General features: G+C 39.8%; 1 protein-coding gene across 7 annotated transcripts in view; it reads left to right on the top strand.

Moving 5' to 3' along the window:
• The window catches only part of FOXP1 (forkhead box P1), a 419,751-nt gene that overhangs the window by 173,058 nt on the left and 221,164 nt on the right, over nt 1–25,529 (top strand). For all 7 annotated transcript variants that reach the window (XM_006900487.1, XM_006900493.1, XM_006900488.1 and 4 more), the window contains one exon: nt 16,951–17,070. In XM_006900487.1, coding sequence (XP_006900549.1) covers nt 16,951–17,070 — 120 coding nt within the window. The remainder of the gene's footprint in view (nt 1–16,950; nt 17,071–25,529) is intronic.

Below are 25,529 nucleotides of genomic sequence, written 5' to 3'. Positions count from 1 at the left end.
CCACCCACCCATCCTGAGAAGCACGGTCTTTGGTTTAGCCATGCGACTCCCTGTAGATGAAGCCACCCAAGCTCATTTAAACGGCTATAAAGAATTATTTTCAGTTTTGCTGAAGAAAATGAACCTTAAGTCTGTACTCCTCAATGTTGTAGTGTATTATGTGTATACGATATAACACTTGATTTTTTTTTTATTGTTCTACAGTGTTCTTCATTTGTGTATGTTTAAGAACTTCCTAGAATGAACCATAGATTTAAGGCCTTTATAAATACTTTTTATAAAGTATGTTTTGAATCATTTAACAAAGCTCTGTGTTGGGTACAATTTTCTCTATGCTGTAAGGATCTTAAGTTCGCAATAAGGTTAAGGTCCTTTATACACTTTAGTGCAGCTTGATTATATGAAGCTTGATTATATGGAACATTCTTCCAAATGTTTTTTAATTCTTTTTAATGATCTGTCATGTTAGGTAAATTAATTCTGATTCCATGCTAGGGAAAGATTCTGTATCCATTGATTTAAGTATTTATGACCATCTTTGTGTTTTTCTTGCAGTATAAGCATTGGATTCTGATCCATACCATATAACTTTCTCTTTAGATAAATCAGTTTAGAATAAAATCAGATACATAGATGATGTACAATAATTTGCCATTATCTTCTTCATAAACAGCAGCATTGTCAGTATTGTTGAATCATTTGGCCTATTGGGCGCCACTCCGGCCTAACATTGGGGAAGGTACAAGGCAGAGAATTGGCTTTGATTAAAGAGATTTGGCTCATATTTGCTTAGGACCTTGGCCAGTGAAGAAAACCAAATTTTCAGAGGTAGATAAGCTTTCATACCATGAATAAATTGGATACCCTTACTGGTCCTTCTTTCTTAACTGGATATAACAATCCAGTGCCTTTAAAAAAAAAACAAAACAAACAAAAAAAAACCCAACAAAAAACCGAGGGCAGGACAGTGGGGGGAAGTTAAAAAAAAAAAGAAAAACCAAACAAACAAAAACAAAACAACAACCCACAACAACAAAAAACCCAACGAGGGGAGCTCTGGTGGCCTAGTGGCAAGGAGCTGCAACTACAATCCCAGAGGCGCACGGTTCAAATCCACCAGATGCTCTGCCGGAGAAGGAGGGACAATCTCCTCCTGTACCAGTCAGATCTGATTTGACGGTACACTCACACAAAAATAATAAAATAAAATAAAAAAACCCCAACGAAAACCAAACATCACTGCCATCGAGTCAAGGCCAAGTCATGGTGACCCCATCAGACTGCTCTGCTGAAACGCTGTAGAAGTAGAGCTTCCCAGGCTGTAAACCACAGCCGAAGTAGACTGCCTCCTCTTTCTCCTAAGGAATGGCTGTTGGCTTCAAACTGCTGAACTTTTGATTAGCAGTCCCACACTTAAACCACTATATTACCAGGGCTACTTATAAAACCTCAACCATTGTGTAACTTCCTCAAAGAATTGTAGGAATTAAGTAAAAGAAACTCTTTACATTATCTTTTTACATTGCCCTAACAATAAAAACTGCCAAGAACAGGAAGTAGGGCTGTTTGAAAAACATAGTTATTGACTCCCCTCCCAAAAAGAATGCAGACATAGCAGAGTGTGAGTCGGCTGTGAGGTAAACAGAGATGTGAGACTCTGCTGGATATGCAGATTGTGCTGGTGGATCTGAGGAGCAGATGGAACACATGAATTGAAGCAAGAGCCTGGGCATCCCATCCAGAGCTGGGGCTTGACATTGGTTCTGTTGTGCAAGAGCTTGAGTGTCCCACCCAAGCTAGGGCTTCTTGACATTGGTTCTGTTGTGAGAAGAAATCTCTAGTCATAACTCATCATCTCCATTATCTGCTTCATCAAAATTCCCTTCTGAAAAATTTCAGTGTAAGCTGAGTAAGTAAGTGAGAGAAGGCTGGGTAATGTCCTCTGGTGTGATTAACTGCCTCTGAAAACTCACTGGAGGGTCAGTCTGTGTGTTGATTCTGAATCATTCACACTCAACAACATCAACAACAAGCTGAATAAAAGCAGAGAAGCAGGGGCCTGACCCATTTCGGGGCTGAGAGTTAAGGGGTGATGGTGTCAGCATCAATGGCCCAGGAAACATATCTACTTGAAGAAATTTCCTTTTGAATGGACTTTTTAGGGAAGGATAGATGGAGGGTTTCAGATGGTTTGCACATGTCAACAGAGAACAAGACAAGCAGAATTTTTGAAGTCACCATTTGCACAGGGAGTGCTTGGAGTGAGAAGATCTGGTTTTGTGTATCGATGAGGAGGAGATAAGGTTGGAAAATTATGACAGTCTGAAAACTGAAAAGGACTTTCCCCTTCATCCTTGAGGCAAGGGACTGATCCATGCATGCTCTCACTGCTGAGGATTGTTTATCCACCTGCCAGGATAGCCTGTGGTCATCCTCCATCTGACCAGTGACTGGGGGAGAAAGCAAGCATTAAATTCTCATGAGCCAGTGTTTATTTGCCTTTGTTTTTCAAGTTACCTAGCCCTTTGCTAGGCATGTGACCTTGGTCACATCACTGAACCTCACTGTTTCTTTGCTTTCACTAGAATTAAAACAGACCTATAGCCACAGAATTGATGACCGACCACTCATAACAGCCTGTGTAACATAGAACTGCATCTACAGCATTTCCAAGGCTGTAGAAGATTTTTCTAGAAGCAGATTGCCACATCATGGATCGGCAGGTGGATTTAAATCAACAACTTTAGATCAGCGGCTCATCTCCTTAACCATCACCTCACTAGGGCAGATCTTCCCTTTATGTTAGGAACAAGAATTAATGATAAATGTTAAGCAACTAACTAGCATAGTGCCTGACATAGGATAAACAATTTGAAACAGTGTTTACTGCTATACATGTACATAGGGTTTTCGAAGGCCTGATACGTTTTGGAACGTAGTCTGTCCTAATTTAGATGCTTAGTTTTACTCTTAAGTGTGCCCTACTGTACATAAGTCTTCACAATAACTTGCTATGCTTCAAAGATCTGGATAGTGACTAAGGATAACAGAAGAATGGTAGATGCCTTTGAGTTGTGGCACTAGATAAGAGTCTTGAACATACCATGGATTGCCAAGAGAGGGTGAAACCAACTTTCTATTTAGAGTCTGGGATTTTTTAATCTCTTCACATACTTTGGGCATGTGGCCTGGAGGGACTGATGCTTGGAGAAGGACATCATGCTCAGAAGGATGGAGGAACAATGCAAAAGAGGAAGACTCTGGATGAGATGGATTGATCCAGTAACTGGGGGGATGGGAGTAGGTGTGTTGGAATCAGTGAGACTGGCCCAGGAAAGGGCAGGTTTCAGAGCTGCTGTACATGGGGTCACTATGAGTCTCAGGTGACTTGATGGCACATAACAACAACAGTTAATGTTAGCATCTTAAATTTAACACTAATTGTATACTTACCACTATGATTCTAAATGTTACTCATTTATTAAACTGTTAAGGCAGGTGCAATTTGTTTAAACAGTTACCAAATTATTTTTCCTCCCCACCTCATTCCCACGCCTAGCCCCCACTTCCTCAATTTGTAGACAGTTAATAGAAATGAAAATACTGGGGAGATGTTTGGATTTTTCTTCTCTCTCTTTCCCTGTCTCCATCTCTCTCCGTCAGCTAATCTATCTTGTGTGTATATATACATACACACAAACTTACTTAAATATGGTATCTGTATACCATGCATTTTTTTTTTCTGAATCAGATGATATTTCCATTTCCAACTTGCTAAGGAAGTGTCAAACTTCTTTCCATAGTAGTTGCACCATTTTACACTCCTACCAGCAGTCTAGGAAGTTCTCTGATGACTTAGAGCTAAGGAGTTGTGTTGTTAGGGCAGAGGTACACAGTTCAAATTCACCAGTCATTCTGTGAGAGCGTTCTCTTCCTGCGTGATTTACTGCCTCTGAAAACCCAGTGGAGAGCCAGCTCTGAGTTGGTTCTGACCAGATGGTAAAGCAACAACAGCCAGCAGTATATGAGAATTCCAATTTCTCCACTCACTCATTTGTTGTTGAACGTCTTATGAACTCTGAGGCCTATTTGTAGCAAGTGCAATTCTAACTGTTCTCAAAACTTCTCATAAAAAGCTACTTTGAGAAATATAGATTGATTACCCGGGACTACTCAAACTTTGAAAAGCTGCCTGGCAGGTTATGACCCGCAATGACTAATTGTACATACTGACTTATTACGTTGCTTGGATCTTTCCTTTCTCCCATTTTTCTTTCTCTCTTTTTTCCTTCCTTCCATTTTAGTTTTTGTTTGTCTCTGCTAGAACATTGCCCCTGAATCAATGTTTGCCAAAATGTAAGGTAAAAAAATTGAGAGGTGCTATTTGTCTCCAGAGCATACAGAATAAATGTGATATTACAAGAATAGCCAACCTCGTGCGCTAAAACCTCTTTAGGGTGAGGCTAGGCTCAGCATTACTAGTAAAATCACAAGAAATCATCCATTGTTTTGGGTATGACTTTGATCATTTCCATCCAGTCTTCAAAATTAGCAGTCTCATTTTAAGGTCGAAAAGATGTGAATATTCAGAGTGAGAATAGACTGGGCTTCATCCTCCTCAAGGCAGCTACAGACAGTAAGGGACTGGTGTGTGTGTGTGTGTGTGTGTGTGTGTGTGTGTGTGTGTGTGTGTGTGTTGATTGCCTTTGAGTAGAACATAGGGACACCGTGAACAAAAGGCCTGAAGACCCTCTACAGCCATTAACATTTATCAAAGTTCATAGTTTCCGAGACATGTTCCTTAAGAAGTGGATGCCACTCCTGCTTCTAAACCTGTCACAGTATGTTATTGTTGTTAGGTGTCATTGAGTCACCTGTGATGCATGGTGACCCTTTGTCCAGCAGCTCTGAACCCTTCCCTGTCCTGAGCCAGTCTCACGAATTCTGACAACACCAACCCTATTGCCCCAGTCATTGTCTCAGTCCATCTCATCCAGGGTCGTCTTCTCCTGTGCTGTTTGTTCACCCTTCCAAGTATGATGTCCTTCTTCAAGGACCGATCTCTCCTGGCCACATGCTCAAAATTAGTGACACAGAGCTTCAAAATCCTGGCCTCCAAGGAGATACTTGGTTTTATCCCCTCCAAGACAGACCAATTTGTTTTCTTGGCAGTCCATGGTATGCTCAAGACTCTTGTCCAGCACCAGAACTCCAAGGCGTCTATTCTTCTTCTATCATCCTTAATCATTGTTCAACTCTCTGAAGCATAACAAGTAATTGAGAAGACCATGGCCTGGATTAGGCACACCTTTGTATCTAGACTGACATCATTGCTCTTCAACACTCTGGAGAGGTCCCTGACAGCAGATTTTTCCCTATGCAGTTCGTCTTTTGATTTCCTGACTGCTGGTGTTAAGAGTGTTGGTAACAGGGGGTTGGTTAATAGACCTCTGACTTATCTTTGCATTTGACCTCATATTTTCTACCTTGGGTCTCTGGCAGAGGGCTGGGCCAGTTTCTGTATTTCTTTTTAAACATAGTCTGTTCCTATAGAAAGGAAACAAGAATTTGATGCAGCATCCAGTTTAATACTGTAGACATTTTCTAATAAACTTGAATTGTTTTACATAACCATTTCAATGCTAATGTTGCCTACAGTCAGAGAACCTCATGCTATGATCTTTGAACTCTCATGAGCGAAACAGGCTTTGGCTTGGATAGTGCTTGAATGGAATTCCTCCAAAGACAATTCAGGTGCTAGGACCTTGGTGGTGAGTCAGCGTCTGGCACCGGTTCTGGCAGGGAGCAGCCAGAGAGCCCTGGACAGGTGGTTAGAGGGCCTGTGTTAATAAGGTGTAGGGAGTAGGAGTTTGATGGCATTTTTACCTCCAAAGAGACTTCAAACAGACTTCCTGACTGTTTGCAGTCATTAAACATATTTCAGCCAATTTTGCAAGAGGATCATAGATACACTTTTTGTGTCTCATCAGAATTCCTAGCCTTTGTTCTCGCCGTCAGGAAGTAACTTTTACTTGCCTTATAAATAAAAAAAAATTTAAAAAGTTGCTCATAATTGCACGTGAATAAAGGGCTCACTAACCCCCAAAACCCTTGTAAGGAGTCCTAGTGGTGCAATAGATACTACTAACTGAAAGATTGTCAGTTTGAACCTACCAGCAGCTCCATAGGGAAAAAGCCCTGGTGCTATGCTCCTGTTAAAGATGCCCGTCTGATAAGCCCTGTGGCATTTCTCTTCTGGTATGTGGTTGTTGTATACCATTGAGTCAGAACCTGCTTAGAGTTGACCCTCTAGTGGGTTTTCCGAGGCTGTAAATCACATGGAAGGAGATTGCCCATCTTTCTCCCATATAGAAGCTGGTGGATTCAAACCACATGCTTTTGGGTAAGCAGAGCAACTCCTTAGCACTAACTACCAGAGCTCCCTCTGTTATATAGAGTTGCTGTGAATTGGAATCAACTCACCAGAATACAGCCCTCACATCCTTCTGAGATCAGATGGGATGGGAGGCATGTGTTCAGTTGCCAGCAGGTTATGAATCAAGCTCACGTAGCAGCTCTGTGGGACCAGCAGTTCCGTGGGGAATAGCTCTGATGATTGCTCCTGTAAACATCTTTTTAAAAACTCAGTCTCATAGCCATTGAGTCAGAGGCCAGAATCAATCCTTAGCTGACTCTCTAGCAGATTTTCAGAGGCTGGAAATTACATGGGAGGAGATTGCCCATCTTTCTCCCTTGGAGCAGCTGGTGACTTCCACCTGCATGCTTTGAATCAGCAGTATAACTTCTTACCCTAAAGGCTTTCAGAGGGCCCTGTAAAGATTACCACCTAGGAAATTCTATGGACAATTTTACTCTGTCACATGGTGCTGAAAGTCAACTTTTTGGCAAATAACAACCAAAAAAGCTCCTTCCTCCCCCTTCTTTTTTAAATTTTCTACTAGTTTATTTACAAAATTTATTTTTATTTACATTGTTTTCAAGAACAATTTTTTTCCAATTCCCTCACCCACCCACCCCCAATCAAAATGTACAACCCCATGATTAATCCCCCATCCCTGAACATCCTCATCCCTCTGCGGCCATCCTCTCCCACCCCTCTTGGATCCTTATACTCATTCTACAATGTTCTTATACAATATTTATTCTCATAAACCCCTACCTATCTTCGCTACTGACTTCGAATCCACCAGCTGCTCTTGTGAGACAGATGGGCTGTCTCCTCTCATATAATTTAATTCCTATGAAAACCCACTATAGGGTCAGCTATGAGTTGGTTCTGACTTGATAATACACAACGGAGTAAATAAAGCAGTGACCAGGCCAAAGAGACTGTTAAAACCATCAGCTAGATGATTGTTGCCCCTGTATTTTTAAAGTTTGTATACTTTTTTTTTTACTTTTGTTTTATTTTTATTTATTTGCAATACAAATAATGTTACTTAGTTGTTTACTGCAACATTTTAAGGAAAGGTGAGAGAGAACCTAATATTTCTATAATCACTAGACTCCCATTTTGGGACAAGCTCATCTTTTTGTTGTTCATGGCGTGTTCCCCCACACACACACACACCCCTCTGTCATTGCTAATTCCACTTTATACTGACCCTCTCTCAGATTTCTGAGGTTATATCTTTACAGGAGGAGACTATGCTTCTTTCTCTGACTGCTTGTAGGGGAACACAGAAGGCACTGCTCAGACTCCATGCATGCATTCCAAAGACTGCTGCTGAATTCTGTATGTGTCCAAGTAGAACTATGCTTCATAGGGCGTCAGTGCCTAGTTTTGGGGAAATTGATATCCAGGCTTTTTTTTCTTCTAGGCACTTAGGAACATGAATTTTAGGTGTTTCCATTAGAAGTTGATTGTGATAGCTAGAACCATGAACACACACATACAGGCAGACATTTTGGGGTTCCTTTTGGACCCTCCAACTCTTTTAGAATAATGTTTGGTATTTAAGATCGCCCAGCTAATCAATCTCTCTCTCTCTCTCTCTCTCTCTCTCTCTCTCTGTGTCTCTCTCTGAAGTGATGTTCAAACCATTCCTTCCTGCCCTGGAGCGATAGCTTTGAGGCAGGGATGTGATGGAGCTTCCTAAATTCTCAGCTCAATTTTTGTTCCAGAGTTTGATTGTATTGTGTTAAATGATGAGGGCTCACGTTTGAGCTGTTTAGGGGAACAATAGCAAATTAGTTTAGAGTAAAGAGGAGGCCGGACTCTCTAGAGAGAGTTGGGAACTTTGGTTGCCTACTGATAAGAAGCTGTGCTTAGATCCCAAACTGATCTGGTTCAAACCCACCAGCTGCTCCTCGGGGCAAAGATGGGTAAGCGCTTCCTGTGAGATTTGCTGCCTCTGCAAACCTGCTGGAGTGTCAACTGTGAGTTGGTTCCAATTTAACTGTACACAACAGACTGACTTAAAGTGTATGTACCTAAAGCTCATTGCCAGAGAGTCAGAGCTGCCTCGTAGCTGACACTTCAACAGGTTTTCCAAGGCTATAAATCATGTCAAGGGATTGCTGCTGGTGGATGCAAATCTCCAGAGAGGTGCAGCCCTTGCTTAGAAGCCAGCTCTTTAAAGATGAGGATGCCAGAGCAACCTGTATGTAGCAGCTGAGAAAGGTGAGAAAACTGTTTCTCTAAGATCCTCATGCTGCTTTCCCTGATCCCTTTTCTTCCCACCCCCACATATGCAGTGCCTGTTGATTAGCCCATGAAATTATCTGAGAAGCAGGTTTGATCTTGAGAGGTTGGGAGAGTCTAGGAAAAGAAATGAGAGGAAGGGTGGCTGACGTGGGCCAGCTGTCAACCTGGAAATGTGACAGTTTCTCAGGGCAGACAGGAAACAGCCAGCCCACTGGACTAGCTAATAAGCGACATGTTATCTTCTATTCTCAGGGTGTTCAGAACCTCGAGCCAATTGAGGGATTCACTTGAAACTGTTCTAAGTTACTTATAAAGAGACACATGTTTAAAGTTTGTAAATGAATTTTAAAAGAACACGCAAGTGTGTTTTGTTTTCATGTCCAGTTCCTTTCAGTAAATAAAATGGCGTTTGATCATCAAGAGGAGCACATTGATAGTGGGTCAGACCTTTACTTTCTTCTTAGTGAAGTCCTGAAATTGTTACATTAGTAAAAGATTGGAAGATTTATTGATTTAAAAGTATGTCCATAGAAAACTCCAGGAATTTCAGGATTCAGATGGTATCCTAAGGCAGGCGTTGGCATGCTTTCCCTGGCATGGGCCAACTGGGAAGGAATATAGGCACTGTACATGGATGCAGTCAGTCTCTGTGTCACACTGTTAACTCTTTTGGTGAAGCAGCCAATCACAGACAGTACATGCATGAACAAACATGTTGGTGTTCCGGAAAATCTGCATTTGAAGACATTGAAATTTGAGTTCTGCTTAATTTTCATATGTCTAAAACACTATTCTTCTTTTGATTTTTTTTTTCTCCTGACTGCTTAAAAAGGAAAAACTGTTCTTATCTCATTGGCATCTGCACCAGGTGATAGGCCAGATTTGGTCTAATGTCATAATAGTTTCCTGACATCAAAGACGAGACATTGAAGTTTGGCGTATTTTTTTTAAGACCTCTGCATTTTAGTTCTTATTTTACACTTACACATCAAGTATGATGCATAAAAATTCTGGGAAGAGTTTCCCCTTATGCCCCCTTATTTTACTTGTGTATGCTTCCTTAAGCCATATTTTAGTGGTTTCTTAAAATGTAGTCAGCATTAACTACCTTGATAGACATAGTAAACATAGGGATGCTTAGCCCTTGAAATGAAAACACTTGCCATGAACGTAACATGATAATAGCTCAGAAGTCATAAACATGTCTGATTAAAACCAAATTTGTAAACAAGTAGCAATTATTTGCAAGGATCTTGAATGTAATGAGAATGACATAATCTTGAACCAATCCAGTGGAAGGGGTGACATAAATGTCCAACTCTGTTAGCACAAGAGCTCAGCATGCCCTATCAGCAGCCAGTATCAGTCATCAGTCCTCCTGGCTCGCTCTGAATATGCAGAACTAGTGTGACCTGGGATGTGCTCATTGAAAATGGCTCCAGTGGGAAGTAGATGGCAGCCAAGGCTGTGAGCCTGTCCCCGTCCCCTGTCAAATCAGCCCAGTTGTTACTGGGTCACTGCTAAGTCATGGTGACCCTGTGTGTGTCCTGAGAGATCTGTGCTCCAGCAAACCTGACCTAGGTCATAAAGGAACTATCCCATGGGGGTCCCAGGGTTGGAATCGTCATGAGCACAGCCTGCCACACTTTGAGGGACTGATGGGCTTAGACACCAACTTTTCAGTTAGCCACTGAGTACTTAAGCAGTGTACCATCAAGGCTTCTGTGTTCTACGGGGTTTCTGATTTCTCAGAAGTGAATCGCCAGACTTTTCTTCCGAGATGAACTTGAACCTTTCCATTAGCAGCCAAACATATCATCAATTCTCACAACTTAAGCACTCTTTCACCTGTTAGCTGTTATGTGTTGCAGTTTGCTGAAGGAAAAGAGATATGTATTCAGCTGAGCCTGATTTTTTAAATTCTCTCACTCTCTAGCCTGGCCTTCAAGTACAGCAAGTCTCAGGCAATTGTTAGATCGTTTATCACATGGAGGAAATACTAACTGAAACCAGCCCAAGAACCTCCACCAAGAATAAAATGTCTCTAGAGGGGGCATTTGCATTTGTCTTTTGAAGGCATTCACATGAGCAGTTAATGTGGCACTTGAATTAAAGTTGATTCTTTTATTTTTATTGGGGTTTTTTTACTAATTTATTTATAAAATTTGAATACATTGTTTTCAAGAACAAATTCTTTCAATTACCCTCATCCCCCTACCCATCAAATTGTGCAATGCCATGATTAATCTCCCCTTCCCCGTACATCCTCATCCCTATGCTTCCAACCTCTCCTACCCCTTTTGGATTCTTATACTCATTCTAAAATAATGGTTTTAGATAATATTTATCCTTATGGGACTGAGTTAGTTCACTCAGCATAATGCTTTCCAGTTCCTCCAAAGTTGGATAATAATTTACAAAATCATTGCTCCTGCGTGCTGCATAGTATTCCATTGTGTGAATGTACCATAATTCCTCGATACATTCATTTGTGGTTGGGCATTTGAGCTGTCCATGTTCTTGCGATGGTGAATAATGCTGCTGTGAAATGCTCAAAATCACTGATAAGAGAGATGCAAATCAAAACCATAATGAGGTACCATTTCACTCCAGTTACCGTGGCAAAGTTTAACAGGGCAGCAGGTAATAAATGTTGGAGAGGATGTAGCTAGAAAGGAATTCTTATGCATTGTTGGTGGGATTGTAAATGGTACAACCACTCTGGAAGGCAGTTTGGTGCTTCTTCAAAAAGCTGAACATAGAAATTCCATATGATGCATACCCATGTTTATTGCCGCTTTGTTCACAATATCAAAGAGTTGAGAAAAAACCCAAGTGCCCATCAACAAACGAATGGATAGAGAAGCTCTTGTATATTCACACATTGGAATATTATGTTGCACTGAAAAATAAAGAACTCATGAAATATTATACAAAATGGGTGACCCCAGAGAACATTATGCTGAATGAACTATCTCAGTCACAAAAGGACAAATGTTGCATAGGGCCACTGTTGTAAAATGGTACTGACATCGGGGTTGAGGGAAGACTGAGAAAGGGGATAAATAATGTATACTGCCTTAAAACAGATGAGGGGAGAGAACTGTTTAAAAGGGATATATGATGAAATATTGTCATGACTGGAGTCCAGAATGAAGACGTCACAGTGGAGTGGACTTGAGGAGAGGGATTGTATAATAATGAAAGAACTTTTCTTTTACTTTTCAAAGAGAAGAGTGAATTGAGGGGGAGGGGATGGGCAGGGGGAAAAGTGCAACAATGAATGAATGGAAAGCCTAAGTCCCTGTAAACTTTCATTAAAATTAATTTAAAAAAGAAATTCCATATGACCCAGCTATTCCACTACTTCGATTATATGCTGAGGAAATGAGAACTGAGGCAGAAACTGAGATTTATACACCAAAGTTGATTCTTTTTAAGAGAGAATTTCTATCATATTTTCATTTACACTCACACCTATCTACACACATTATGATTATGTATCCACAGAATCTCATTTCTCTCAAAAAAGTATATATTAAGAGACTTTTCTATAAAAGTGACTGAGATGTTGTCATTGTTATTAGATGCTGTCTTATTTGGTTCCAACCCATAATGACTCTTATGTACAACAAAATAAAATACTGCAGTCTTGTACCACTTGTACAGTCATTGCCATGCTTGGGCTCATTGTTACAGCCACTGTGTCCATCCATCTCATTGAAGGGATTTTTTTTTGTTTCTGCTGGCTCTCTATTTTGCCAAGCCTGATGACCTTTTCCAGGAATGGGTTTCTTTTAAAACATGTCCAAAGTAAGTGAGAAGTAATTCTTGTTTCTGAGGAGTATACTGGTTATATGTCTTCCATGGCAGAGTTGTTTGTTCTTCTGGCAACCCATGGTGCATTCCATATTCTTTACCAACCCCATAATTCAGATTCTTCAGTTCTTCCCTGGTCTTTCTCATGCATATGAGGTGATGTAAAATGCCATGGTTTGCTTTAGGCAAGCCTTAGTCCTCAAGAGTGATAGCTTTGCCTTTTAATGCTCTACAGAGATAATTTGCTGCACATTTGCCCAGTGCAATACTTTATTTGACTTCTTGATGTCTGTTTCTATGGGCATTGATTGTCAGTCCAACTAAAGTGAAATCTTTGATAACTTCAGTATTCTCTGTGCTCGGGAGAGACGATCATAAAAATATGAAAAGTCTATCTTCACTCCTTAATCTTGGTGGGACAAAAATAATCTTTAAGATTTAGGCAGTGAATTCTGAGATCAGAGATTCAATGCATGTATGTAACAGGTAAAATATAGTTAACCGGTAAGTGTATACAAAAATACTAAATGAATGTAGATTTCTGGTGGAATTTCTGAAAGAGTTCTTAGAAGTCATTCCAAGTTTCCATTGACCCACACTAAGTAGGGCCATAACCATTTATTATTTTTTCCATATCCTCTATGCCAGAATTTGTATTCTAATGCCTGGAGCCATCGTTTTATACACTAAAAAAGTTACTTCTCTTCTCGTTTTGTTGTGAAAATTGAAAATCTTGATTATAGTGTCATGGACATTAGAAAAGAAAACACTCTTTAGTGTTTTGACTTCAAAACACTTTCTAAATTTTAAGAAACTCTAAAAATTCTTGCTCAGACATTAGATAATCTTTCATACCTCACCTCATATATTTTTGCTAATCCTTTAGTTTTGTTATCATATTTATAATAAAAGCAAGAAATTGCTATGGCATGATTTCTGTTTATATCAATCCATATCAGAATAAATAAATATTTTGCAGTAGTATTGTCTTTCCATCCTAAATGCTTGGGGTTATTTCACTGGTTTACATTTATTTACGGGAACAAATTTTGAGATCAGTTTATACATCTTTGTCTTGGATTCCTCTCTCTTGAATGATCTGATTAAAATTTCTCCTTTGTTCCTAGGCAAGTTCATAAATGATTTCTGCCCATTTCTAATTTTTATTCTCTACTATACTAAAGCTCTGTCTGTGTGAAATGATGAGGGAGCTAGAGATGATTGTATAATTATGTGAGTTCAGGAACCCCCAGTTGTGTCTGGAAAAGACATTATACAAATAAATATACTTCTAAAATAAGTCCAAAGGTCCTTGTAGCTAATTTTGAAATCTGTAATCCTTGTTTATCAGCAATGCAGTAAGCCTTTGCTGAAAAAATAAGTTTGGGATTATTGTACAACATGATGGATGTCATTGACATTAACTAAATTGTACACTTATTAAATGGCAATATTTGTATTATACTTACTTAACCACAATGAAATGATTTTATTTTTAAAAGGAAAAGTTCCAATTCTATACTTTCTTTTCCTTAAGTGAATTTATGACATGTTCATATAAGAAGGTTTATATGTGTGATTCTTAAAGACATTCAAACTCATGCAAAAAGCTGAAAATAAAGAGACTTGGTTATTTAAGAGTAGAGTAAATATCTGCAGATATTTAGTGATTCATCGTAAATTATTTTACCAAGGATTTGTGACTGTGGAGAGTAGCCATCACTTTCTTTCCTTTGCTTGCTCTATTTTAGTATTCAATATATCTTATCTCTTGCCTCTTCCTCACAGTATCTGCCTTTACACTGTCTTGTCACTGTCATCGACATCCCCACTGCCTGCTTTTCCAGCTAGCAATCAGACCCTTCCTAGCTGATAAGTCTATTACTCTGAGAACTCTGGCAGTAGCACTTAAAATACATAACAGTTCCCTTTCCTGTGTTAAAACGCTGTAAACCGTTCATAGGAAATAGCTAAGGGAGCATATATAGTAGGAGGGGAGACTTTTGCTCCTGTAGGCACCTTGCAAAGGGGACTGTTTTTCTTACATGATATAAATGAAATCTTCACTCTGCCCACTTTTACACCTACGCGTGTACTGAATGTCTCCAAGGAGACAAGGAAGCCTGGCGTCCAGTCATGGTGAATCCTCTCCACTGAGATAGCAGGCTGGAATCTCAGGCAACTCTCCCAGGCATCTTGGCTTCCATATGCCCCTCTCAGCCAGCCCCTTTTCTCCAGGGTCTTGCAGGCAGGCTCTCTTCAACATGTTCCTCCCTTCACAGATGAAATAGCCTATGCATTACATCTGAAGGGCTGGTGGTGAGTTCAATTGGCAGCAGTTCTTCTGGGGACAAGTGGAGTGGGGAAGTGGGGTAGGAGAGTTCCATCTTTCCATCTTTCTTTAGTTACCTCTTTATATTGGCTGCTGTTTGATCACCTTACTTTGTACCTCTAAAGCACAAAGGCACTGCTAGACCTGATAAAGTGTCTTTAAATATTTGATTGCTCCATTACCATGATGATGAACCATGTTTAGTGACTTACACTTTTAGCAGAAACACTACTTTGGTTTTTATTGTTGTGTATCCTTGACTTGGATCCGACTAGCATAGGAGGATATTGCCTATCCTTCTCTAGCAGAGCATCTGGTGGATTCAAAAACTGTGTACCTTCCAGGTTGTAGCTCAGTTTCTTGCCAGTAGGCCACTAGTGCTCCCTAGAAGCACTATTTTTGCCAGCTAAACAATTTTAGGTCTTCACTCATGAACAACTCATATTTGCTCTGTCCTTTGCTCCACTACACCATTGACACTAGAAGTTTTCTTGCAACTTTCCATTTTTTTTTTCCTTCCATAAGTGAAATCTCTGTCTTCTGTAAAGGGCCAGCCATCATAAGTTTCATCATAGCACTTTCTGAGATGACATTACTAGAGTTAGTCCATTGACTACATCTCTATATGTGTCTTTGATGAGCCATGTCATGTATAGAAATTAACATTAGCAAAAAGACAAAATCTCAGTTTCTAGAATCTAAACACATCATTTAATTCTCCTTTTTGACACCTCTTCATGGTTGGCAGGTAAAGGGGACTCAAGAAACCCTGACTCCTCCACAAAACTTTACATTAGCTCTCTCTGATAAACTGTGGCTAGTTAGTATGTTGTTGTTTGTTGTTGTTATGTGCCGTCGAGTCGCTTGCGACTCATAGCGACCCTATGTACAACAGCCCTAAACTCCACTCTGTCCTGTGCCAATCACACTGTCTCCGACACTCCCATCCCAATTATCTCAGTCACTGAATCAGTCCACCTCATAGAGGGCCTTCCTCTCCTGCGCCGTCCCTCCAGCCTCCCAAGCATGATGTCCCTCTCTAAGGACCGGTCTCTCCTCACAACATGTCCAAAGTATGTTAGATGGAGCCTCAGAATCCTTGCCTCCAAGGAGCCACCTGGTTTAACCCTTTCCAGGACAAATCTGTTTGTTTTCCTAGCAGTCCATGGTATTCTCAATACTCTTCTCCAGCACCACATCTCAAAGGCATCAATTCTCCTTCTATCCTCCTTGGTCATTGTCCAACTCTCTGATGCATAACAAGTGATTGAGAAGACCATGGCCTGTATCAGACGTACCTTAGTCTCCAGAGAGACACAAAGGATGAATCATGGTGCCTTTTTTCCCTTTCTATTAGCAAGTTGCAGAAAGATTGATCAGCCATACTTCTTTACTTTTGGAGAACTGTCCTGTTCTTCTTTTGCTTGATATTCTTACCATCTTCCAATTTCTACCTTTGAAAAAAACCAACCAAACACTTGAAAGAGTCACTTGTTGCTTATGGGGCCAGAAGTGTTTAAAGTCCCATAACATGCTCTTTAAAATTATGAGAGGTCAAATTTGCTAACTTGTTACTCTTTATAGTCCATCAGTATCATACAAGGAATGCCACCCAGTTTTGGTCTTTCTTCCCAAATAAACTTCTCTGGGGCGAAATTGTTTTCCTGTGGGCCACCTCTTAGTTCTTCCTCTTTATTTGAACTCAGATGGAGTATAATTGTTCCTTTTAACTTGAGACCTCATTTCCTCCCAGGAGAACTGGGGGTAGGAGAGGACCTGTTCTTGCCCACTTCCCTCCTGTCTTTTCTCTGCCATTATCCCCCCAGTCTTCTTATTCACTCCAAGTTTTGTGTCAGACTTTTTGTTAGGAGGAAAATCTCTGCTTAGATGAGTTGCTAGGGTTAAAGTATAGTGGATGAAAAAGGCCAAATCTAAGAATATGTAAACAAACTATGGAAAGTTGTCCAACTTAGGCTGGTGGAAAGTTTTGTTTGCTCTTTTATTTGTCAGGAAATGTAAAAGTAAGGATCCAGTCCCAACGAAGGGTACATCCTGGAATCTTTCCTGTGAATGAGGCACCCAAGCGTATGCAGTAACGTAAGCATTGTTTCCTACTGTTTTTTCCTTCTAGGCACTTCAGGTGGCAAGACAGCTCCTTCTTCAACAGCAACAGCAACCACAGTCACAGCCACAGACTCAAGGTAGTGGACTAAAATCCCCCAAGAGGAATGACAAACAACCAGCCCTACAGGTACCAATACTTTTTTAAAAAGTGACCGTAATACACTTTGAGATAGATGATAAGTAATTCAGAAGTAAATTGCTGAGGATAGAAAATTACACAAGAGAATCTTCTGCGGAGGTACACTTTTAGTTTTTACCAGCAAACTATGACAACATGGGGGAAATGCCTGTTTGACCAAATAATTCATTGTTGAGATTACAAAAATATTTACTAATCAGTGGTCATAGGTATTGAGTTGCATAAGAGGCATTGTAAAGATTACCAGTGAGAAAAAGTTCATGATAATCAAATATGTCACCAATGTGTTTCCGCAATGAATATAGAAATGCAGTGTACACACACATACACACTTTAGTTTGGTGGTCCTTGACTAGAGTAGTTCTGTGGACCGTGAACAATGTCTGGAGACATTTTTGATTGTTACACTAGGGGAAGGAGTTATCACTGACATCTAATAGATAGAGGGGAGGGACCAGGAATACTGCTTAATATTGTAAATCCATACAGTGTACAGTAAAGTTTCCCAATAATAACGTATCCAAAATGAGGTTGAGATTGAGCAACCTTGCTTCATTGAAACTGTGGAGGCTACAGTACATGGAATATCAAACCTGTTGATAAGTGTAATAAATAACCTGTTCTTCCAGGGAAGTTTTCAAACTGTTTTGAACCATTAGTGTAAAATAAGAACTTCTTAAAAAAATTCATTTCAATGAACATCTACAGAGATTGTGGATTTTCATTAATTCATTGTTGCACTTTTCTCCCCGCTCACCCCACCCCCACCCCCAGTTCGCTCTTCTTGAAAAGCAAAAGAAAAACTCCTTAATTGGTATACAATATTCCCCACCCACCCCGCACACTCCCACCCCACCCTCTTTTTATTTAACTGTCGAAAGGATTCTTTAGATAATTTGCACTTAAGGTGCATTGAGAGTAGAGGATAATGGACTAAAAAAGTTAATAGGTTAATAAAAATTTAGTTTGGATATGTGACTTAGAGCCAGAAGTTATAATGAACATTTTTAGTATCTTGATTTAGGATTATCAGATTAGATGAGGGTAGAACAGATCCAGCTATTAGATGGCTTAGCTGCTGTTGGAGCTCAGGGTGAGCATCCTAGAATGGGGGCCATGGTCGGCTTCCCCACTAGACTAAAAGGTCATTGGTATCTGAGGGATGTAAGTTGGTGCCAGTTAATTTGCTTATAAGGGCAGCTCAACTTCTAACTTGTGTTGACCTGTCTCAGGTCAGTTTCTAGGTTATCCTGCCAAGAGAAAGCAACCCCAAATTCTAGTCCTTCTTGCTTTTACTTGGGAAACTGTCACTCTCCAGGGAACATTCAGCACAATCCAGACACTTTATTGGAGCAATCGAATGAACATGTGTACTGTTTACTAACACTTCCAAAAACAGTTAGTTGGTAAACAGTCACTGGTCCGTATGCCTTTTTATGTGTTTAGATGCCAGGGACATTTTTAATGAGGCAGATCACCATTGAGGTCCTGTGTCAGGTGCTATAAGAAGTGCTTTGTTGTGCAGATGTCTTAAGAACAGCTCTGAAGGATGAAGTATGACTGTGTTGACCTTTCAGCTGTGAACTTATTTGTCAGGATTCAAATAAGTTGAAAGGATCAAACTGAACAGTTTCCGTAGTCAGACTGGGAATTGTGTTTCAGAGGTCAGCGGCAGAGGGCACACTGCAGATTCCATAACATAGCCAATTGTTGGTATATATTAAAGTGCTGGGGCATCTCCTGCAGACAGAGACACAATTAAAATTCTAATTTATTAATGTATACAGGGAGCTAGCTAGCCCAGCCTGTCAGTCAGTGATTCAAATGGCTACCCATTCTTTTTGCCTCACTTCTCCAGCTCTCCAGCCTTAAAAATATCATGAGTCCCTTGAATTTAAGACCTCAAGAGCATACGAGAAATGACAATGTGTTGTTAGGGGTGGGGGATCTTACACGCATAGAAGAGCTTTGGTTGTATATAGTGAACACACACAAACACACATATACTTGATCGTCCTGGTCACACCTGTATTCAGCGTTGTTTATGATTCTTTTGAATGAGGTTGTTAATTGTTCTGTGTTACCAAGTCTTCTATGACTCATAACGATCCTGTGAACTGCAGCTCTGAACCCTGAGCTATCCTAAGCCATTCTCACCATCTCTGACACACCTGACCCTATAGCCAAAGTCACTGAGTTAATCCATCTCATCCAGAGTCTTCCCTGCACTGACTCTCCATCCTTCCAAACATGATGTTTTTCTCTAAGGTCCCTCCTGGCAACATGCCCAAAGTTTGATTCTTGTGAATAGCAGCAAGTAGTACTTGCTTCTTTTATGCATATGACATTTTTAGGCAACTTCTTTTCCAAGATGGATGATGTTCCTTTAAGGCTAAATATAAAGCAAAGTTTCTGGGACTTTCTTTTTGAGGGTTAGTTTTCTTACTGCCCATTACGTTAGCCACCACACAGGAGAACATAATAAGGAGGACTTTGTTTTTTTGCATGGCAAAGGCAGAGTTAAGGCTCACCTAACAAGTTGAGTTGAACTCTTCATTCTGGATAAAAAGTGGGAGAAGTGTACAATTTGATGGGGGGATGGTGAGGGAAATTGGAAGATTCTGTTCTCAAAACCAACATATTCAAATTTTGTAAATAAACTAGAATAAGAATAAATTTTTTTTCCTAAAAAAAGTAGGAGAGGACAGTCTTGAATATTGCTTTTGCTAAAGAAGACATCTTTTGGCCCCATTCACCCTGGAAGCAGAGGAGTTGACATGCAGAGAATTTAGACAAGCTCTAACACTTGTGGTTGAGTGCCATGGCGTTAACTATCGCCCACTGGAACCCCATGAACAACAGAGAGAAACCATACCCATTCTGCACCATCGTCACAATCTGGTAGTGTAAGCCCATTGTTGCAGTCACTGTGTGAAGTCTAAGAATTGCTGGTGGGGAAAATAAAGAGTTGGTTGACTGGGAGGGGTGTGTGTGTGTGTGTGTGTGTGTGTGAAAGAGAGAGAGAGAGACTGAGAGTATTCCTGCATGTCCCCTGTGCTCTCAGGTAGGGGCATGTGAATTCAGTAAGCTCTATTTAAGCTTGGCTGGTATTCTACAGACAGAGAAGGGAAATTACCAACCCAAGCAACATGGTATATTACCTTGTTATAAAAATGCTCGCACAGACTCGTGTTTAAATACATCTTGCTATGCCACATTCTTGCAGGGACAACTCAGCCAGAGTGGCTCTGAAATGAAAAGGAAGTCCTATAGCAAATCTTAACAGTGTTCGTCTCTGATCTTCTCACCCTTCATCACTACGGTGAGAGACCTACTTTACCAAATTTCAGTGTTTCTGTAGAGAGAAAGACTTGTCAGGAAAGAAGGATTTGCAATAGCTTAAAAGGGGAAAAAGGAAGAAACCCAAATCCCCAAATACACTGTGACTCATATTTTAAGCATATATCACACTTCCCTGCTTTATGTTTGGCAGTGCACTCCAGTTTCACAGGCTGATGATACAAACAAAAGAAAATGGAAAGTTAAAGGAGGCTATAAGTGGTTACTCGATAGAGATAAGAAAATGTAGCCAAACATCCCCAATTAGGATTAATTTCAGGAAGAAGAGGGGGAAATGTTATTCTTTGCAGATACACATACTATTTCAAATCTAAGGTGATTGCTTTATTGAGTGAGGTTGTGGTCTGTAAGGCAGACATTAATTGGGAATAAATGTTGCTTCTGAAGTTCTCAAAAAGGATTCTACTCAGTAATTGAAAACACCTCATATACCCCCATTTGTGGCTTATTTTCTTTGCAGACTTGTTTATGAATGATAAAAAAAATTTAAAATTGGCCCTCATCATAAATTCCAAATGAGTATTGTTTGAATTAATCAAATTCAAATTGGTGCATATTATGAAACTGCCATAATGGGCATGGTGAGCCTCATAAGAAAGAAAATAGAAATACATAGCCTTCAGGACACTTATTAATTAGAAAAGAATTAAGAGAGTTTTGCTACAAAAAGAAAATCATATGTGAGTAAAAATAGTAGACTTCTTTTATAAATATGTGCTTTTGAAGCTTGCTTAAACAAGTAAAATAAATGCTTAATGATGCAGGTGTGCTTGTAATCTCAGAAATGTGTAATTTACTGGCTGAAGATTAATTTGTGAGTAGATGAGCAATTTTATTGATCAGAATTTGGAACTTTGACCACCATTTCTGGGTAGTAATTCATTTTGGTTCCTTAAGCATTTTAGTTGTTGGCACAAGTAGATAAACTGGAAGGAAATCAAATGACACATTTTCTCCTAAGAAAGTAAAAGTACATGTGTATTCTGGCAGTATAAAAGTTAGGAAAGAAAGTAAACCTTGTGTGTTTCTCTCTGTGGAAAGCTGACCACAGTCTCAGGCCATTTATAAAGAATTTGAACTTGAAACCAGTGATTTGATAGTTTCCCCTCCTGCCTACCCCCTTTCCTTCCACAGTTAAAACAAGGAAGAGCACCTCACATAGGAGACTGTGAGCCAGAGAAGAGGGTAGTGAAATCTGCTATCTGATAGGTCAGCCTTTCAGTGAAGTTGGAAGCTCAGGGCTATATTGACGACTTTTGCTTTCAGTGGAGAAGGTTAAAGCACAAGATCCAGCAAGTGTTTTTAGCATTTTTATTTGCAGTTATATAAAACATGCTTTAGGCAACATTTTTGCTTTGCATCAATGCCACATATAATCTTAGTACCTCGTATCATTTCCATCTTATTTATGAAGGAATAAATTGGTAAGAGGAAACCTTTAAAAAGAAACTGTTGTTTTTTATTGTAGATAGTGAAATAGAATGGTTTTTAAAATACTGGCCCTTAAAAAATATCACTTTGCACTGAATTAGTAAAGTGGATAATTCAAGGGATAAAGGCAGACTATTTCTTTCAAATGTTTAGAGTTGACATGGTCTACAATTTGCATCCTTGGCATTGAGCCTGGTGTAAAGCATTGAAATGTTGGTACCTTTTACGATGTCATTATTATCACATCACTTTGGAGAATTCCCAAAACCTAAAAAACACTTAATAAGAAGTAACATAATAGAAATGATACTTTACACGTGTATATTAAGCTGTTCTGATATCTCTTCTACAAACCAAGGTGAAAGGGCAACCCTCTTCCCTGTTAAACACATAAACACATTGAGTTCATGTCCAGTTCTAAGGATTTCCTTTTTTTTTTCTTTTTCTAAAATTCTGTATTTTGTCTTTGCCTCCAAAATTCCGGTAGAAACTGTGAACGGGATTGTTGTTTTCTGTACAGTCAAGTCAGAACTGACCCATACCTGAGCCTCTAGTAGGTTTTCAGAGGCAGAACAGGAAGAGATTGCCGGTCTTTCTCCCTCATTTGCAGCACAGCTTCTTACCACTCAGCTACCAGGGCTTCCTTGTGAATGGGATAAGTTACATTATTTTCTTGCTGTTCCACCACCAACATAGGGTGTGACCCTGTCTTAATTATCTACTCAGAAATGCCCCATCTAGACCCGTTAACTGGACACTTATTATTAATAATTCCCCCTTTCAATCTCAGAAACAGCCCATTTTGGACATTTCATTCTATGGTCACTTTATATGTATTCAGGTGAAAATGTGATGCTAATAATTCCTATGTAAGTGTGTCTTTGTTATCATATGAAAAATGTGGTAGATGTTTTCAAACTAGCCACTGTCACTTGAGTTAATCCTGCCCCATCTTGACCCTCCATTGTGTTTTCAAGGGTTATAGATCATTAAGGAAGAAGAGTGCCCACCTTTTCCCTACAGAGTGGCTGATTAATTCTAACAGCTGAGCTTTTGGTTAGTGGTGCAGCAGCACCAGGGCTTTTACTCAGTGTTTGGTATGTGTCAGTGAAAGAGAGGAAGAATCTCAGGCAACTGAAGGAATTCCTTGACTAGGAAGATGGGCTAGAGCGAGAGGGAGTGCGACAAATAGGACAGGGCAAGGTGTTCTGTTCTGATTTTTTATAGTTTTTTTTAAGGTCAAGGTTATTGTCCAAATACCATAACTGAATTGCATTTAAAAAAAAAAAACAACTCAAAACCTTTCAAATCCATCTTTAAACTAATATTTTTTTTAATCACTTACAATGAACAGCTAAGATTCTTTAAAAGGCAACTATTATCATGTCACAATCATAGCCAATAAAACCTTTGTATTTCATATTTTTTTATTGGTTTGTTTACAAAGTTCATATACATTGTGTTCCACACTACTCTTCATTCGCATTGTGTTTCATACAATCATTCTCATGCATTATGTTTTATAAAAGTAATCAGCATTGGACCTTGCCCATCATTATCCTATCTTCTCTCCTGGATCCTTCCCATTTCTTTCCTCCTCTCCCTTCATCCATCAAATTGTGCAGCCCTGTAGTTTTGCCCCTACCCATCCTCAGCATTCCCTCTCCTGATTTCCCATACATGTTTTACTAGTTCACTTTTTATTTTTACAATAATGGTCTTATGTAGTATTTGTCCTTATGAGACCACATTAGTTCACTTAGCTTAGTGCTCTCCAGCCTCTCCCAAGTTACTTAGTATTTTTCCATACTTTTTGATCTTTTGTTCATAGGGTCATATGAGTCCTGTCAGCTTGATGACACCTACCAATAATACAGTATGTGCCAGCTCAGAATTCTGTCATTCAAGCTACAGAGCAACTCTATGTCTACCCTTAAATAATTTGATGGATGGAGAAATTTGGAATTTTGAGCAGGTCTGTGATTGGCCATATAACATACAGTGGCAGACCAAAGTAGATGTCATTGTGTTACAACTGCTGGTAGCTGCTGTGTCATAAAAATGCCAACCATTTCCTCTCCTTTTCTGCATACTCACTCAGTATCTGCTCAATGCCAGTGGTTTCCATAAATAGCAGACAGTTATATTTTTGCATTGTAGACAAATATAAAACATACCCAACAAAACCCAAATACCTGAATTTCAATGACAAGGTTTAATATTTGTGTAGCTACCCCTGCCATTGAGTGGAATCTGAGTCATGGTGATCCTCCAGCTGGTTCCACAGGATGTAGATCCTCACCATCTCATAATGCACAGCACCACCAGAGCTCCCCACTATCTGCATAACTGTCCCCATTTTGGCCTTGGCCTGGCCGTCGCATGTGCGCTGGTGCCTATGCCACAGACATGAGGAATAGCGAAGTTGTTTCCGAGTCTCAAGTCTGAAGTGATTTTATGAGCTTCCATGTGTTGGAACATAGTTATGATCATTGTTGGCACTAGGACGTGGGAAGGGACAAAAGGAAAAACATACTTGACTGGTCAAAAATGTGTAAATTGCTGACAAAATGACACATGTAATTAAGAGCCATTTTGCCTTGTGGTTCACACCTTCAGTGTTGAAAAAGAGAGTGACTCCCACCTTCCTAATTACCATTATCACTGAAATGCTAGGGTTGAAATCATTAGTTCCATGTGCATTTAATTAGAGGAAGACTGAAATTGGATTTAACTTATTACTTTTTCATGGATCACTTTCTTGTCATCACTTCAAATTGGATTGCAGCCCCAGGTAACTAATTATGAGAGCCACAGGATCAAGAGGTTTGGTGGTTTTTGTTGGGGTTTTGTGTTGAAGTTTTTTTGTTGTTGTTTTTTAAAAGTAATTAGGGTTGCTATGAGTCGCAGGCAACTCGACGGCACATAACAACAACAACAATTAGGAATAACACTGTCGGACCCTCTCTGGTCATCCACTTGTACTTTGGCGAAGGGAAGGGGGAAAAAAGCTGGAGCAGTCATTTGCAGTGTTAGGGATTAGGGAGTGAGGGGGATGCATGACTGGTAGGCATCATGGGAACCTGTCAGCACCGATCATGGTTTCTGTGATACACAGCTGAGTTGAAGATGTTGAGTCGACATGGTTCCACAATCAGCTGCTTAATACCTAGATTAAACTTTTAAGAGCAACAGATTGTTCATAGGTATAAGGCATCTCTGCAACTGTGTAGTCTGGGGCTCACATATATGACAACAAAGCTGTCAAGATGCCTCTGAGCTAAAGTACAGAGTATTTTAAGTACAGAGAGTTAGAATTAATGAACGTATTAATCTTCCAGAAGCATCATTCTTATCTGACAGGAAGACATACCAGTCAGCACAACAGTAAAGTTTAGGCTTTATATAGTGGGAATTTTTGCCAAAGTTTCAAGGATACTATAAAGCTCAGACCATTTAAATGGCTTCTGATTTGTTTTCTCCCTCTCCCCTCCCAAATGTTGTGGACAGCTTGTTGAGGTGCTGGTTCTCCTGCTGCCCCCATCAAAAATACTTTACAACAAATCCTGTTGTTTCCATGTGCAGAGCAGGATTCAGAACTACAGGCAATCCATTTTATTGACATAGTCTGAAAGAATGTTGATGACAGTTCGAGG

This window comes from Elephantulus edwardii, unplaced genomic scaffold, assembly GCF_000299155.1.
Source record: "Elephantulus edwardii isolate Elephantulus edwardi_28Jun2011 unplaced genomic scaffold, EleEdw1.0 scaffold00285, whole genome shotgun sequence".
Lineage (NCBI taxonomy): Eukaryota > Metazoa > Chordata > Mammalia > Macroscelidea > Macroscelididae > Elephantulus > Elephantulus edwardii.
The sequence above is the reverse complement of the archived record's forward strand: the minus strand, read 5'-3'. Positions and strand labels throughout refer to the sequence as shown.